Genomic DNA, 15,505 nt, shown 5'->3' with positions numbered 1-15,505 from the left:
AAGCTTTGCTGAGATCTAACAGGATCAAGTCGGTTTGCTTACCGCGTTAAATGTTACAAACATGTTCATCGACCAGCATCACCAGCTTGGTTTGGCAGTTCCGTTGCTCCCTAAATCCATGTTGGAGGTCTTATTATATGTTATTTTGTGTAAAATGTGGTACCAAGTTTGATGTTATGATATGCTCCATAGTTTTGCACAGTATGCAGGTAAGGGATATAGGTCTGTAATTTCCTGGGTTTGATATGTCCCCCTTCTTAATTAGTGGACTAACATTAGTGGTGCACCATTCTCTGGGCGTTGTACCTGTGTCATAGGAGAGCTGAAAGAGGGTCTGGAGTATAAGGTTTACCTCTTGGTGCAGGTCTTTTAGTAAATGTGTGGAAAAAATTAGTGCCAGCCGTTTTGTGTGTTTTTAGATTTTTCAGAACTTTTTCTATTCCCTCTTTGGTTACCTTGATTTCAGGCATGTGTCTTCTTGCTGGGGAGGGTTGGTCAGTAAAAGAGGTAGACTCGGCTTGGTGAGGGGTACTGATATGTCGTTTACTCACCTTCATGTTACATAGCCGGGAGAGGGAAGAGGGATATTTTGGACTGAAAACAGACTGAAATTGTCGGTTTAAAATGTCAGCTTCTACAACTGGCTCTGATTTGAGAAGGCCGCCCTCCTTAAGTGGTGACACACCACATGAGTCCTTCTTAGCGTGTTTCAGGAAGTGGAAAAGCTTCTTGGGGGCATAGAGACCTGTTTCTCCAGGATACAAATGATGTTGTTCACATATCTATGATATGAAAGTCTTATTTGTTATTGGACTAGATGTTTAGTTCTTTTAAAATGTTGTTTATCCTCTGATCTCTTTGTTATTCTCTGTCTGTAAAAGAGTTTATCACGTTTCTAATTAAGCATTTGATTTATAAATCAAGGGTAGTTTGTTATTTCCTCTGGTCCTTATAGATGGTACAAAAGCTGACAAACCATTTGAAATTTCTTTTTTGAATTTATTCCATAAATAATCAGTATATTTGTATATGTATGATCCATTACGAGAACTTGATCTTTATACTGAGCAATATGATGTCTAAACCCATCCTTGTCTGCCTTTTTTGTACAGGTGGACATTTCTAAAATTGTCAATGATTTTTCTTACCTGCGTTTTTATGTTTGACTTTGTGTACACAATATCATGATCACTTAAACCAGGTGTGTCGTCAGTACTTACCAGCGTTGGGCGATTTGTCAAATACAAATCAACAGTATTTTCATCTCTAGTAGGGAAATGTACCATTTACAGTAGATTATTGTCTTGTATGAGCTCTGTAAAGTACTCATATAAAGATGTATTTCTACATAATAGAGTCAATGCTATTTCTTACCCAATCATACTTCAGTAATTAAAGTTACTAAATAGCCAGATGGTGACCCCTTTATGAGCAAACTTGGATAGTGAGACGTTCAGCTCGATTAAGCTTTGTTCGTCTGCTTTCTCTGGTTTGTAATAAGCACCTACATACAATAATTTGCTACCATGCAACAAACTTTACCCATAACAACTCACAGTCAGTGTCCAGCTCAGAGACTCTTGACGCTTTAAAATGTTTACGAACAAGTATAAATACGCCTCCCCCTCTGGTTATAACTCTATCTCTACGAAATACAGTATAACCCATATCTACCGGAAATACCTCACCGTCAGCTATATCAGGTGTCAACCATGATTCAGGACCTACTACAATATCAGGGGAAACAGTAGCTATAAGATTTTGGAACTCAGCATTTTTATAACATATAGACCTACAGTTGATATTTAGGGTCTTTAGTCCTTTACCAACATTGTCCTTACTCCTGGTACTTTGTTTTCGATTTTTTTTTTTACTTTGGGGGGGGGGTTGATGTGATTTGTGGTGGACTGGATGGTAGGTCCATACTAGTTTCAGTGTTTTTTTTACTATGTAAGTTAATCACATTATTCGTTTTAATGACGTTACCCCTATGTAGAATGCATTCAGCATTTTCTAGCAAAAATATTCCGTACTTTTAATGTGTGTGTGTATGTGTGTGTGTGTGTGTTTTAAGTTGCTTGTTTTAATAATATTAAAACCCTCGCGGGTATGTTAAGGCAACACACGGATCAGAATTTGGCGAATTAACGAGGCCCGATCTACTTGATCTGCACATACGTTTTAACGCAGCGTCGACTTAGGCCCGTCACAATAGCCCTTGACTGCCGTCACAATTGAACACAATAACGTCACATTTAAAATGACGTCAAATTGCGCTAAAATGTTTCGCTGATCTTGGTTACCGGGTAGCTCTATAGACTGTGCATTGAAAAATGGCATTTCTATTATTATTTTTTTAAATATTTAAATTAATTAACAACTAAGGAACTAAATTAATTTTTAGGGATCAGTTTTTGGTACAGATTGAATAATTTTATCTTGTTTTATTTCAATTTGTGAGTTAAAAAAAAAACAAACACTGCAACCAAAAGTAAACGATTTTAGTCTTTCTCTTTGAACATGTTGAAGTGTTTATACACAGTCTTTTTATTGCAGACTTAAATATGCATGGATTATCTTCAGTTTTAAAATATAAAAATAAGTCTATAAATCATTTGTATGCAACCCCCAAAATATTTTATTTTTCTATATATTACATGATATTAGTAAAAATCGTAATGTTGTAGCCTTTACCCCCCCCCCCCTCCATCTGCTCCCTTTACTCCTTTTTCCACGTAAAACAACGTCGCGTGTTACGAGAAAAATATAATTATGGCGAGAAAATTACTTCATAATGGAAGAATTATATATTTTTTAGAAACTAATACAGTATTGCAATCGTTTGTTGGTGTTATGTAAACCTATTACGACCTATAAAATACGTAGCTGGATAGAATAAATCGAAATTTTGTGTTTTGACATGCCCCATTTTCACTGCAATAAAGTCTACCTCCAATTTTCTTTTCATTTTTTATAAGAAGAATGAAAATTGCATGATATATGTGAAAAACAAAGAATTTCATCATGTATTTTTTTTTAATTTGTAAATTTCTTTGTTTTTGGAGAGTTTTAGTTTGTAATTGTGTATAAAAACACTACAAATGGTCCATATCTTGACAGTGCCCCCATTTGACTACAATAAAGGCAAGATAACAAAATTTCATTCTAATTTTTCAAAGCATAAAACATACAAATATATTTCCAAGAATTAAAATCTTTTATCTTTCCGTTTTCGAAATGTTCAACTAGATCGGACCTCGTTAACACTTATTAAATAATATATAACACTAATAAATCAGAATAGTCATGGATGAAACTTTGCTATCATTATGCATTACATAGACTTTTGGGACTTATACTACACGTCTATAATTTAAAAATATGCCTTAATGAAAAAGTAAAAAGTTCAACACTACCCCGGGGATAATTAATTTCAATTTGTAATAATAGTTGTGTAAAACAATCTCTGTACCATGAAAAGTGCTGCTAGAATCCTGTCCTATCAAAGGAATAATTATTCAACAATTTCGGATAAAACCTTTCCAAAATTTTTACATTTTGTTAAACAGATCGGAAAAATGCATCAATTCCCGTTAACCATACGATTCTAGCAGCACTAGAACCCATTTCATAGGATTGATTAATTGATTGAATACTGTTTAACGTCCCTCTCCAGAATATTTCACTGATATGGAGACGTCACCATTGCCGGTGAAGGTTCCTAAATTTGCAGAGCTCGGCACTTACGGAAATTGAGCAGGGACGAGATCTTTATCGTGCCACACTTGTTGACATTGGCAGTATCTTTTATACGGTCTCATCCGAAAGCTTGGCAAGTGTAATTTTTACGACAAGCAAAGGGGTACTATTTTGTTATTATAACGCCGTGAGAACTCTGAAATTTCCCTATTTCACTTATAATTATAGCAGAGATCAAACTGTGTCAACTACTTGTAACAAAGCAATCTTCTTCAAGTCATAATTTTATGCATTGCAATTGGCTGATGTACATTGTTATGAGATGATAAATCATGTGTAAACTTTCTCAGTGAGGTCCATTTCCATCTATCTATATTTCGGCGAGATGAATGTTTTGTAATATAAGGAAGTGTGTCTAGCATTTGCACATATACATAATAAAAATGATTTATGAATGAAGAACGTACCAATTTTCTAATTTATAAAACATTCACTATCTAATGAAATGAATAATATTCAAGTAATAGATATACAACAAAACCATGCCCTGAAATGATAATAAATGCAGCTGACAATCGTTATTTTTTTTATATATATTTCAAAATAAAATAATTATAACTTTATTTTTATAACCGAAAACAGAAGGAGAAATTCAATGAACACAGTATACATGACGGTAACTGAATTTTATGAATGAAGATATTAAAAAGTTACTTGTAAGTTGTATATGTTATAATTCCTGTGTTAAAACACAATGTGTGCGCTTCAAAAGATGGGGGGAAAATCTTGAACATAGCTACCTTAGCCATAACGTTTGAACGGTAAGGGCTTTTTCTGGATTTACAAATATGTAATCCTTGTGATAAAGAACTTTAATTGGATACGAAGAACTTCCTAACCCTTTCCACCAACAAAAGGAGAACATCTGTGTACATCTTAACCTTTTTTTCTGTTTCTTGATCTATGGCAACTGTGAGCAAGCTAATTACAATTATTTTAAAAGTAGAAATCACTTTGACACATTGCAAGGAATAAACATTGAAAGTTTCAAAACGATTGCTTGCGTAGTTATATGCATAAAAACGAAATTAAAGAATTTTAACTTTATATGGAATTTTTATCCATGGCAATAATCGATTATTTGAAAATTTTAAATGCGAATCGCACAACTACAGATACTAATCATTAAAAAAAAAAAGAAAAGTTTCATGACGAACGTTTAAGGGACCAGAGAGAACACTCGCGGACAAAATTCGTCGCTTTTTACAGGTTTCCATGGCAACGGTAGACATATTGGAACTGAACGACCTCACTGCACAACTACGACCAGTAATCGTCCTTTGAGGAAAGTTTCAGGAAGATTGTCCCAGCCATCTCCGAGAAACAGCCTGGATAAAAAAAAACATGCGTACAATATCAATATGTCGTCCCCGACTTCGTTCGGGGCAACATGTTTTATAAGAAACAGTAGAACTCTCTAGAAGGTCTTCCGTGAAGATAGCGACCTGTAATAATAATAAGAAACAGAGTAAAAACAATATGTTCCCCAACTTCGTTTGGGGAAGACGTAATAATAAAAACAGAGTAAAAACAATATGTTCTTGAAACTTCGTCGGGGAAATAATAGTATTTCATACGACAGATAGGTATAGATCGACCTTACTGTTTAAGGTTTTTGCTAAAGACGATAAGCTTTTTAAAAAAAACTCTACTTGTTGTTATTTAGATTTAGATGTTATTTCTAAAGAAATGCAAGTTAACAATTCGTTCCTTTATATTGTGATTATCTCAATCTAAACGTCGAGGTTTCTACTAAGTGAATACATTTTTCTTTAATTTTTTGGACTTTAAAGCCTTTGACGAAAAAGCGCAATTATTACAGAAGTTGAAACATACATGTACATGAAATCAGAATTATACCTATTTTAAGTGTATCTACTTTACGTCGAAGATAGTCTACAGTGCCTGTTATGTTGGTCAGTTGCTCATTCTGGTTTAAATTCTCCTTGAAAACTAACTGAACCTGCGTTTTAAAATCAGTCAACTTTTCAGACAAAGAATTGTTCAGACTTCCTAGTTCTTCGTTTGTGACATTCCAAGCATCAGAAAGGGAAGAAATCTTCAAGTTGCTCTTCATTAAATCATCTGATATTTCTAATTGCTTATCTTTCAAATCTTCCCAATTAGTTACTGTATTATTGATCTGGTTTTTCAAGGCTGTCATTTCATTCTTAAGATCTTGTTTTGAGTGATTTACTTGCACCTCAAGATGTTTTTCATGTGATAAAAGGTCCTGAAAATAATTTAAATTCGAAATACTCAGGTTGCTTACTTCAGAGATATTCCTCATCAATAACAATAACTCGTTTGAAAAATGCTGTTCATTATCATTTATAACCTGGGACATGTTAAGCTGAATATTCTTGCTCAAGTCTTCAAGATTTTGTATTGCTATGGTATTATGATCTAAAGTTGAATTAACATGGTCGCTGAGCGCGTTAACATAGCTTTTCAGCTCCATTACTTCTGATTGAAATGTCCCAATGGCCTTTTGCATTTCTGTAGTTGAGTAACAAACATCTTGCATTGTATCATTAATATCGTTAAGTCTATCATCTACATGCTGGAGTTTTTGCAGGTAGGTTTTGAAAATTAATCCTTCCGTATCATTCAGGTTGACGGATGATTGCGATGCCACTTTCATTAGGGTTATTTCCATTGTATCCATCCGAGATAATATCCTCCTGTTCTCTCTATCTAATCTTTCCACATTTTCTTGGAGTGTATCAGCATTGTTCTTACTTTCCTGGGCTGCCTTTTTCATACCTGCCTCTAAGTATTCGAACTTCTTTATCGAAACTTTTCTTTCTCTGTCATCTAGGCTTGTCGTCTGCTTTTCTCTAGCGGTATCATTTCCGGTCAAATTTTCCTTCATATTATATATTTCTTCAAACAGTTCCACATCTCGCCGCATCATATCGAGTCGTAGGTCCTCTAAGCTTTTCGCGAGTTCTCTTCTGACCTTTAAAATCCCCTCGGTCACAGAATCTTTTGCAAGTTTCAGAATTTCCTCTTTAAGTCCAATATAAGCCACATTTTTCTTCTTCACTGGGGATTCAAGGAATGCATGACAGTAAAGAAGCTTACATGCTATCAGCATTAAAGCGATAAGAAATCCAAAATATCTCTTTTCCATCATCGAAAATATTCAATTACTGTTTTCTGTATCCCTGTACAATGTATTTACTGCTTCCTGTATCCCTGAAAGCCTGTTTTAGAACCAAAAAACGAGAGGACCTCTGTTCGATGTTTTAGGAAGTACTTACAAGAACACAGTTTTTATTCAGAAATCTTTTTTGCACTTGTAAACTTCAGATTTGCAATGGAAAAATTAAACTGAAACGTTAGACACAAGGAAGAGAAATGTAATGATACTTAAAAGTACTAATCTCTTTTCCAAAGTATAAAAAACCTGCATTAAAAACTTTCTTACAAAATAATCCAGTGTGCTTAAAAAGGAGAATAACTTGGCAAATTTCTGTTGTATATTTTTGTGTCGTCTGCAGAGCAGAGCGATAGTTAGAAACCTTTTAACCCGACGTCTCTCCGTCTAACTTTCTTTTACTCCCTCTTTCTTAAGAACGGTAATTGATATGAATTTGATAATGCCTGGACTAGAGTTATTGAATTTATGTCCTATAACCTTGACATCTAATCAAATAACAGTAATTTTTTCTGCAAACATATCGCAAATCTGTTACATTTAAAAGCAACGTCTATGTTATTTAACATATGTATTATTTTCTATAAAACATTATGAAACAAATTGCGTCCCCCGCTTAGGGAAAAAGTAAACCATGCGCAGTTCGGGGGGAAGGGGGGGGTGTCGGATCCCCCTGACTGAATTTGAAGAATTATGAAATGTATACATATAAGCACCTGAAGCAAATAAAATACGCCAATATGGATATAAATATTTGATTGCTTATTCTTTATTATGTGTATAGAAGATTCTTTTTATATGGAATATTTATCACACTGTAAGGTTGATTTTATGAGTTTGTACAAGCCAGACCTCATAAATTTTTCATTTCACATGTTGATTACTATCATTTAGTAAAAAAAAAAAGTATTTCGGGAAAAAAAGAAAATGGATCGACCTGGGTTCGAGCCCCGGACCACTCTCATGTGATTCGAGAGACATACCACTACACCATGGAACCGCTATTAATTGGTGGGGATTATATGCAAATATGAAGTCACATACATGTATATATTCAAGTTTGATATTGTCAAAATTTTACACAATGCATGATGTCTAATTTAATCTCTATTAAACAGTTCCAATAGATGTGATAAGAATATAAAGTCCGCCATTTGAACCTGTTTTATACGTAATAACTCTCCTCATGCATCTGTGCTAAAATAGCGACATGTAATACAATAAATACTAATACAACAAACGGGGCGGGACACTTTGAGAGGGGTGAGAGAGGTCCTAGGGAGTTTTGGTATAAAATTACATTGCAAAAGCTCAAAATCTTCTTGAAATATCGCCGGGCAAGGATAGTGTTACACACAGACAGTATGTATAAATTTACGACCTCAAAATCAATAGGGGTCTTCCTTAGGCCACAGGGAGTTGTTATGTAAAATTTCATTGCAAAAGCTGAAAGGGTTTTCGACATATCGCGCGGAAACGAAAGTTTTATAACTGACATAATTTGCGAATTTATGACCCTGACCTTTGACCTCAAAATCAATAGAATTCTTCTTTAGTCCATAGAGAGTTGCTATTCAAAATTTCATTGCGAAAGCTCAAGGGGTTCTCGAGATATCTCGAGATATCGTTTGGAAACGAAAGCATTACAGACATACAGAAAGACGGACAGACGGACGGACAGACAGACGGAGGGACCCAAATTAATATCCCCCGCTTGAAAAAAAGATTTGTTTGTGAAACATTATACTACCCGATGGTAACCCAATTCTGGAGCAGAACGTAGACTGAAGTGGTATATACATGTACACATGCATGTAAGATGTATCAAAGGTGAAAATACTGAAGACCGTTTGTTTTAATAATAGTATTGTGTTACGATTAATTACATGATAACTTTGTAAAAATACAAGGCAATAGTTATGGTCAGTGCTTAAGTTTTTTAAATGTAGGTCACAGCTGAGATCTACTTTAAGTCAAAATTTCTGTACCAATGGAAAGATCTTGTCATAATGAACACTCATGTAAAATATTTAAGCTTTACCTTGACAGTGCACTAGCAATCGCATCATCTCGGGTCTTTCCGTCAGAGGTCGGAAAAACAACCTCGAATTATTAACATCGCCGGATGTTAAAAATTTATACATTTCCTGTTAAGTCAAATGTAGGATAGAGGAGTTAGAAGTCCCTTCTAGGTAATATCATTACATTGAATAAAGTTAAACTCCATATTCCACAGATAAAAGGTCTCCATGCATTTATTTCAAAGATCATGAAAAAGGAAGGTTGTCATAGCGTCTACCATATACATTCGAGGTCGTTTATCCGCTAGTCGGAAAGGCCCGAGAAGTTGCGATTGAGCGCAATAGTTATTACCGTCTTCCTTGGAAGACGGTATTGTATAGTTGAAGTTTTTTACAGTCTTCGGACTATGCACTTCCTCTCTTTTGTGATTGGTAGAAAATGATGATGAGAAAATTTTCAATTATTTCATTGGTTGAAATGCTGTTTAAGGCAAGGGAGATAACTTTTTGATGATCTAATTTCCGTACGACTTAACAATTTTGCAAGATTTTCAATCTTAAAAAAAATGACAAAACGAACAACAAAATCAGCAGTAATTTTAAATTCCTAATAACATGATTTTTTGTATAGCAAAAAATAAAAAGATCTCTTTAACTTCATTATAAATAAAATTTGATTTTTATTGCTTGCAGGCTTTACAATTTGTTATTATTCTTTTCCCCTTTCTTGTTCGAAGAAGGAAATGGAATCAGCCGAGGTTTGCCGAAAGCTCTCGGCGAGTCAAAGTTTACGGAGATGACCGAGCGACAACCGTGGTAGGGATAATGCCAGTAAAAAGGTAATGTAGAAATACAAAATCAAGAAATTCAAAAGAATTCCAATAGAAATACAAAATTGCGCTTCCGGTGAAAACGTTCAACGTCGTATTTTTATATTAGGCATAATTGTTACGTCGATATTTATTTCCGGTTAACGGCAACGGCTAGATCACGATTTAGCGCGCATTGTTCTGACCAATTAAATGTAATCCACCTGGCTCTCCTGCCTTGGCAAGGATTGTTGCTATTCCCACAAGAAAAAAGTATTTCACTACTGGGGACTTTGGACGTGTGGCAACATTTTTAGCAAGAAGCTGAGTACATTCAGTCTACATTGTTTGCTTGCAAAAGGACTCAAACCAATACTAAGAAAAAACTTGGATATTATACTAGCATTTCATTTTCAATCCTCTTATTACTTAATGATAGTGTTTTCATGTACAGTATAGGATAAATTCACAATTGTTTACAATTTTAGTTTGTTTATTTTTTCCTCCTTTCTTCGTAGGTTTTGAACTTGAGATGTGATATTTTTAACACTCTTATATGCATACATGTGAAATTCTAATAATAAAAATAAACACGAAGAAAAGTTCATGAATCTCTTTACAATTTATATACCAAAGGACTATAAAAGTTTTACTTCTATCTATCTTTAAAATTTTTCATGATATAAACAATTTAGAAATCTATTCCCAATTCGTTGATATATAGGCTACTAAATTATGTAAAGATTGATCTAATCTGAGGAATGTTCCGATATTGTATAGATACACTAAATAGTACTTAATGTCACACACATTTATGTTTGGATGGATTTTTAATCATAAATTGGTAAATTATTTAAATATAAATAACCATGGCCATAACGCTAACCTGAGCCACCATCTTCCGAACTACTCTTTTATAATTATTTCGCATTTTATATCTATACAAAGAAAATTGACGACATCAGATCATGAAGAGATTTTGAGACAATCGAACCTATTCAACAGAACCGACTGATTTTTATGCATAATGAAACAAATGTTTTTTTTTTTATTTCTATATAAAAATCATTTTAAAACGGTATTTATGATTGCAGTTTAACGTCATTTTACAAGAATTTTACATATGAATTACAGGTACCATGATGTACCATTAAAGAGTTAACGGTTAAAACTATTCTTCTCAATGGAAGCAATTGATAAGTGAAAGTACTTTGTACTTGCGCTTTGCGCTTAACATTACAGTAGACCCTAGTTTAAGGTTCCACTCGAAAGATCCGTATTTTTTTTTAAGTTTCAGCTTTACTGATGGTACTTGAGAAGAAGATCACAAAGTTTTTAATACCCAAAAAATTGAATATCTCCCCTTAATAATAAATAACAATTTAAATTTTCAATGCTCTGTGCCAAGTTTGGTCTTCCTTCTTGAAAGAAATTTGAAAAGTTTTACTTACATATCGGACGGACGACAACAATAAAATCACTGAAAATACAAAATTCAAAAGAATTATACTTGATAGGTGTAGATCAGTTTACTGTTTAAGATTGTTGCTAAAGACGGTAAGCTTTTTAGAAAAGCTCTACTTGTTTTTAAAGTCATTAGTTCAAGATTTAGCGCTTTTGACACGCTTTACAATGTCGGACTCTGGAAGTACATGTATCTTGTCATTATACAGATAATAGAAAATCTTCTAGTAGCATCTACAGCACCGGATATTTCAGATACTTTATAGAAAAATGCCTTCCCCGCAGTCACGCATTTTAACGCATATACCATTTTTATTTCTAACGGAAAAACCCATTGAGAGTTTCACGCACTTTAAAAAGTTGTTTATTTTTTAATCAGTTGTTTCATTTTTTTACTTACTAAAATCTTTTGTAAAATTTTTTTGGTCATTAAATATTACGTCATAATATTTTTTAAGTAAAAAGGAAAAGAAACCTATTTAAAGAAAAAAAATTGCGCGTTCAACTGCTATCTGAAAATTTGGTTGCTATTGGAAAAAAACTTTGTAAGTATTGTTCTTCGCTGGATCAACAAAATGGTCTCTAATCCAATTTATTAAACTGTTGCTGCTAGATATATATTCACCTTTTCGGAACGTATCATACCTTTTAAACCTTATATGTATATTCAGATTTTTAGGTCACCTGGGTAAACTCAGGTGACCTAAAAGCTATCTGTTTTTGTCCGTAATTTCAAATGTCGTGCGTTAACATTTAAACATTTTCATCTTCTTCTTTGAAACCGCTAACCAAATTCAACCAATTTTGGCATATACATGTAGCATCTATGGGTGAAGGGGAACAAAAATTGTGAATTTCATGATCCCTGCCCCCCTGGGGCCTGGGGGTGAAAAACCACTAAAATTAGTGCAATCTTTAAAAATCTTCTTCTTTACTCCTGGACATCAAGCAGTCAAATTGTTGGTATGATTGTAATTAGCATTAAGTTTTCTACCAAAATTGTGAAATTCATGGCCCCATGGTTAGGGGTTCTGGTGTTAGGGCGGGGCTATATTGATTATATAGTGAAAATGCATTAATTCTTTGAAAATCTTCTTCTCTGCTCCTGGGTATTAAAAAAACAAATTCAGTTCATAGTTATGATGAGCAAGAGTGCCTCTACCAAAACGTGAAAACACATTCGGTTACCTCGGGGTTTTTCCACTATTTAAACCAACTGCTAATTATAAATTTGAAAAAACCGCGTTCTCATTCCGTATTCGAATGTAAAACGCCGAGGTTACATTCGCTTTCTGTCCATACCAACTGTCCTATCGAGCGAGTTTGGATTATTTTTAGTCTGAAATTGTATTGAAGAGGCTCCAAGGGGAAATTTCAGCAAAAGGTCTTAGAAGAATCATTTCTTGACCGATCCGTGGCGGTGAGTCAGTAAAATACGGCAAAATATAACGAAAACAGAGGTATATAGCGAGGAAGGTTTTTTACAAACATGGCGTCCTCTCTTGTGTAGTTTTATTATTACGGTATATGATTTTTTTTTAATGAATAATTATTACACGCCGGGAGCAAGTTCCTGTGATCGAAAGGATTTATTTCATAACTGTTTCCGTCAGAGGTGACATAACTGTTTCCGGTGTGACTCAGAATATTTCAGGGTTTATAGCGAAACTTATTATATTTGTGATATAATAAGAAAACGTATTCAAAAATATTATATAAACATTTAATAACTTTGCAATTTCCAGGGGAGGGAGAGGATCTGGACAGAATTTCACTGATGCACGTAAATGGAATGGCCCTTGGTACATGTATTTGGTAAGACGGCAATAAATCTGTTACATATATATGGAACCTTTTAAAGCTTTAAATAACAAGATATAATGTAGAATGCAATAAACAAACTCTTACATTTTTTCAACTGCCTCTACTGATTTTTTCCCTACACAACATTTAGTGATTAGATCTGAACAATTTCCTAGAAACCCCTGTGAATCGACTTGTACTCGTGCGTTAGTATTTTTTAGCTAATCCCTCCGTCGAAAGCTAATTCGCAGTTATCCGTAATCGTCTAGTTTTTCAATAACAAGAGGCCCACAGGCCTTATAGGTCACCTGAGTATTGTGCAACAACTTTCAAACAATTAAATTTGGTTCGTGTTTTAAACCAGAGGCCATGAAATTCGCAATTCACAATTTTGAAAGAGGTACCATTGCTTATCATAATTATAGACTTAGCATGCTTACTCTATTTACTTAATACCCAGAGGTAGATCAGAGTAACATTAAGAGAAAATGCACTTCCACTTTTTAACCAGTTGTACACTTCATCCCAAAGGGACCACTGATCCTGGGGCCACATATTTTAAAATTTTTGCAAATTTTATCATAAAATGGTTGATTAACACCAAAGAGCAGATTTCAAAGCATTAATTTATTTTCAGACTTTGTACCCCCCCCCCTTAACCCCCCGACCGAGGGAAATGGGGGGGGGGGCAGAAAAAATAACCATTTTACTAGGTGCACCTTTCTTACTCATAAATATATATATTTGGATCATTGGCATAAAACCCAGGAGCAAAGGAGAGATTTTCAAAGAATTAATATATTTTCAATATAATCAATAGAACGTACCCTGTCCTACAATGTACCCATGACCCTGGGGCCATAAGATTCACAGGTACTTTGTGAGAGGCACTCTTGCTTATCATAACTATGTACTAAGTTTATTTAATACCCAGAAGCAGAGAAGAAGATTTTCAAAGAATTAATGCATTTTCATTATATTATCAATAGAGCCCCGCCCTAACACCAGAACACCTAACCATGGGGCCATAAAATTCACAATTTTGAAAGAGGCACACTTGCTCATCATAACTATGTACTTAGTTAGTTTATATAATACCCAGGAGCAGAGAAGAGGATTTCCAAAAGATTAATGCATTTTCACTATATAATCAATAGGGCCCCGTGTAACACCAGAACCCCTGGCCATGGGCCATAGAATTCACAATTTTGGAAGAGGCATTCTTGCTCATTATAATTATGTACTTAGTTTGTTTCTTTAGCAGAGGGGAAGATTTTCAAAGAATTAATGCATATTCACTATATAACCAATAGAGCCCCGCCCTAACACCAGAACCTCTGACCCAGGGTCATAAAATTCACAATTTTGGAAGAGGCACTCTTGCTCATCATAACTATGTGCTTCGTTACTTTATTTAGCACCCAGAAGTTTTTCAGAGAAGAAGATTTTCAAAGAATAAATGCATTTTCACTACATAATCAATAGAGCCCGGCCTTAACACCAGAACCCCTGACCCTGGGGTCATAAAATTCACAATACAGGAAGAGGCACTCTTGCGCATCATAACTATGTGACTTAGTTTATTTATAACCAGGAGCAGAGAAGAAGATTTTAAAAGAAATCATGCATTTTTTTTTTTAATCTATATAGCCCCACCCTAGCACTAGAACCCCTGACCCTGGGGCCATGAATTTCAAAATTTAAGTAGAGGACTCAATGGTCATTACATTCATGCCAACAGTTTGCCTGCTTAATGTCCAGGAGTAAAGAAGAAGATTTTAAAGATTGGAATAATTTTAGTAGTTGTGGCCCCACCCCTCAGGCCCCAGGGGGCGGAGACCGTAAAATTCACAATTTTTGTTCCCCTACCAGTTCACCCATAGATGCTGTATACCAAATTTGGTTGAAATTGGTTAAGTTTTTTCAGAGAAGAAGCTGAACAATGTTCAAATGATAACACACGACGCACGACACACGCCACACGACGACGGACTAAAACGGATAGCAATAGGTCACCTGAGTTACTCAGGTGACCTAAAAATAAATTGTGATATTATTCAGTTATGGGAATAATGATTACCGGTAGTTAATCTGTAAATGAATATACTATTTCCGCGCCTCGGGAAATAGTTCTGGTCTTGGGGAACTGGAATCTTGCTTACTCCCTTAATGATGAAAATTGAAAAAAAATTTCAACTTTAGATGTCTGGGAAACTGCTTAAAACTTTAAATGCATTCAAATTGACAGATAAATGACGTCTTCAAACATTATCCACTTTTCAACCTGATTTTTTTAAATTTAATGTTTATCTATGTATTCTATACGTATTCTTGAGTGAAACCTTTTTGATTGCTTTTTTCCCTCTATATATATTAAATATATTTTGTGGATTTTCTTTCTCACCTTATTATGGAAAATACTAAGCGGAATAAAGTCCTTTATTTCTCGGATAGTTTATTTTATTTAAATAATTTTAAACAATTTT

At 34.4% G+C, this 15,505-nt stretch overlaps 1 protein-coding gene across 1 annotated transcript; it reads right to left on the bottom strand.

Moving 5' to 3' along the window:
* Window positions 1-311: 311 nt before the first annotated feature.
* On the bottom strand, window positions 312-6,895 carry LOC134253888 (uncharacterized). Its single transcript, XM_062736470.1, has 2 exons — window positions 5,620-6,895; window positions 312-745 (listed from the first exon to the last, which is right to left on the bottom strand). The coding sequence occupies exons 1-2, from the start codon at window positions 6,893-6,895 to the stop codon at window positions 312-314; spliced, it is 1,710 nt and encodes a 569-aa protein (XP_062592454.1).
* Between the last annotated feature and the right edge of the window lie 8,610 nt (window positions 6,896-15,505).

Source organism: Saccostrea cucullata, unplaced genomic scaffold (genome assembly GCF_032062105.1).
Source record: "Saccostrea cucullata isolate Sc308-1 unplaced genomic scaffold, CSIRO_AGI_Scuc_v1 ctg5029, whole genome shotgun sequence".
In the NCBI taxonomy this organism is placed as follows: domain Eukaryota; kingdom Metazoa; phylum Mollusca; class Bivalvia; order Ostreida; family Ostreidae; genus Saccostrea; species Saccostrea cuccullata.
Note: the sequence above shows the minus strand (reverse complement) of the source record. Positions and strands in the feature narration are given on the sequence as shown.

Bases quoted from the DNA above. Each gene is read 5' to 3' on its own strand.
- LOC134253888 (XM_062736470.1), bottom strand. From the start codon at position 6,895: ATGGAAAAGAGATATTTTGGATTTCTTATCGCTTTAATGCTGATAGCA. The intron at 746-5,619 runs GTATAATTCTGA...CTGGAGAAACAG, and splicing joins AGTAGATACACTTAAAATAG to GTCTCTATGCCCCCAAGAAG.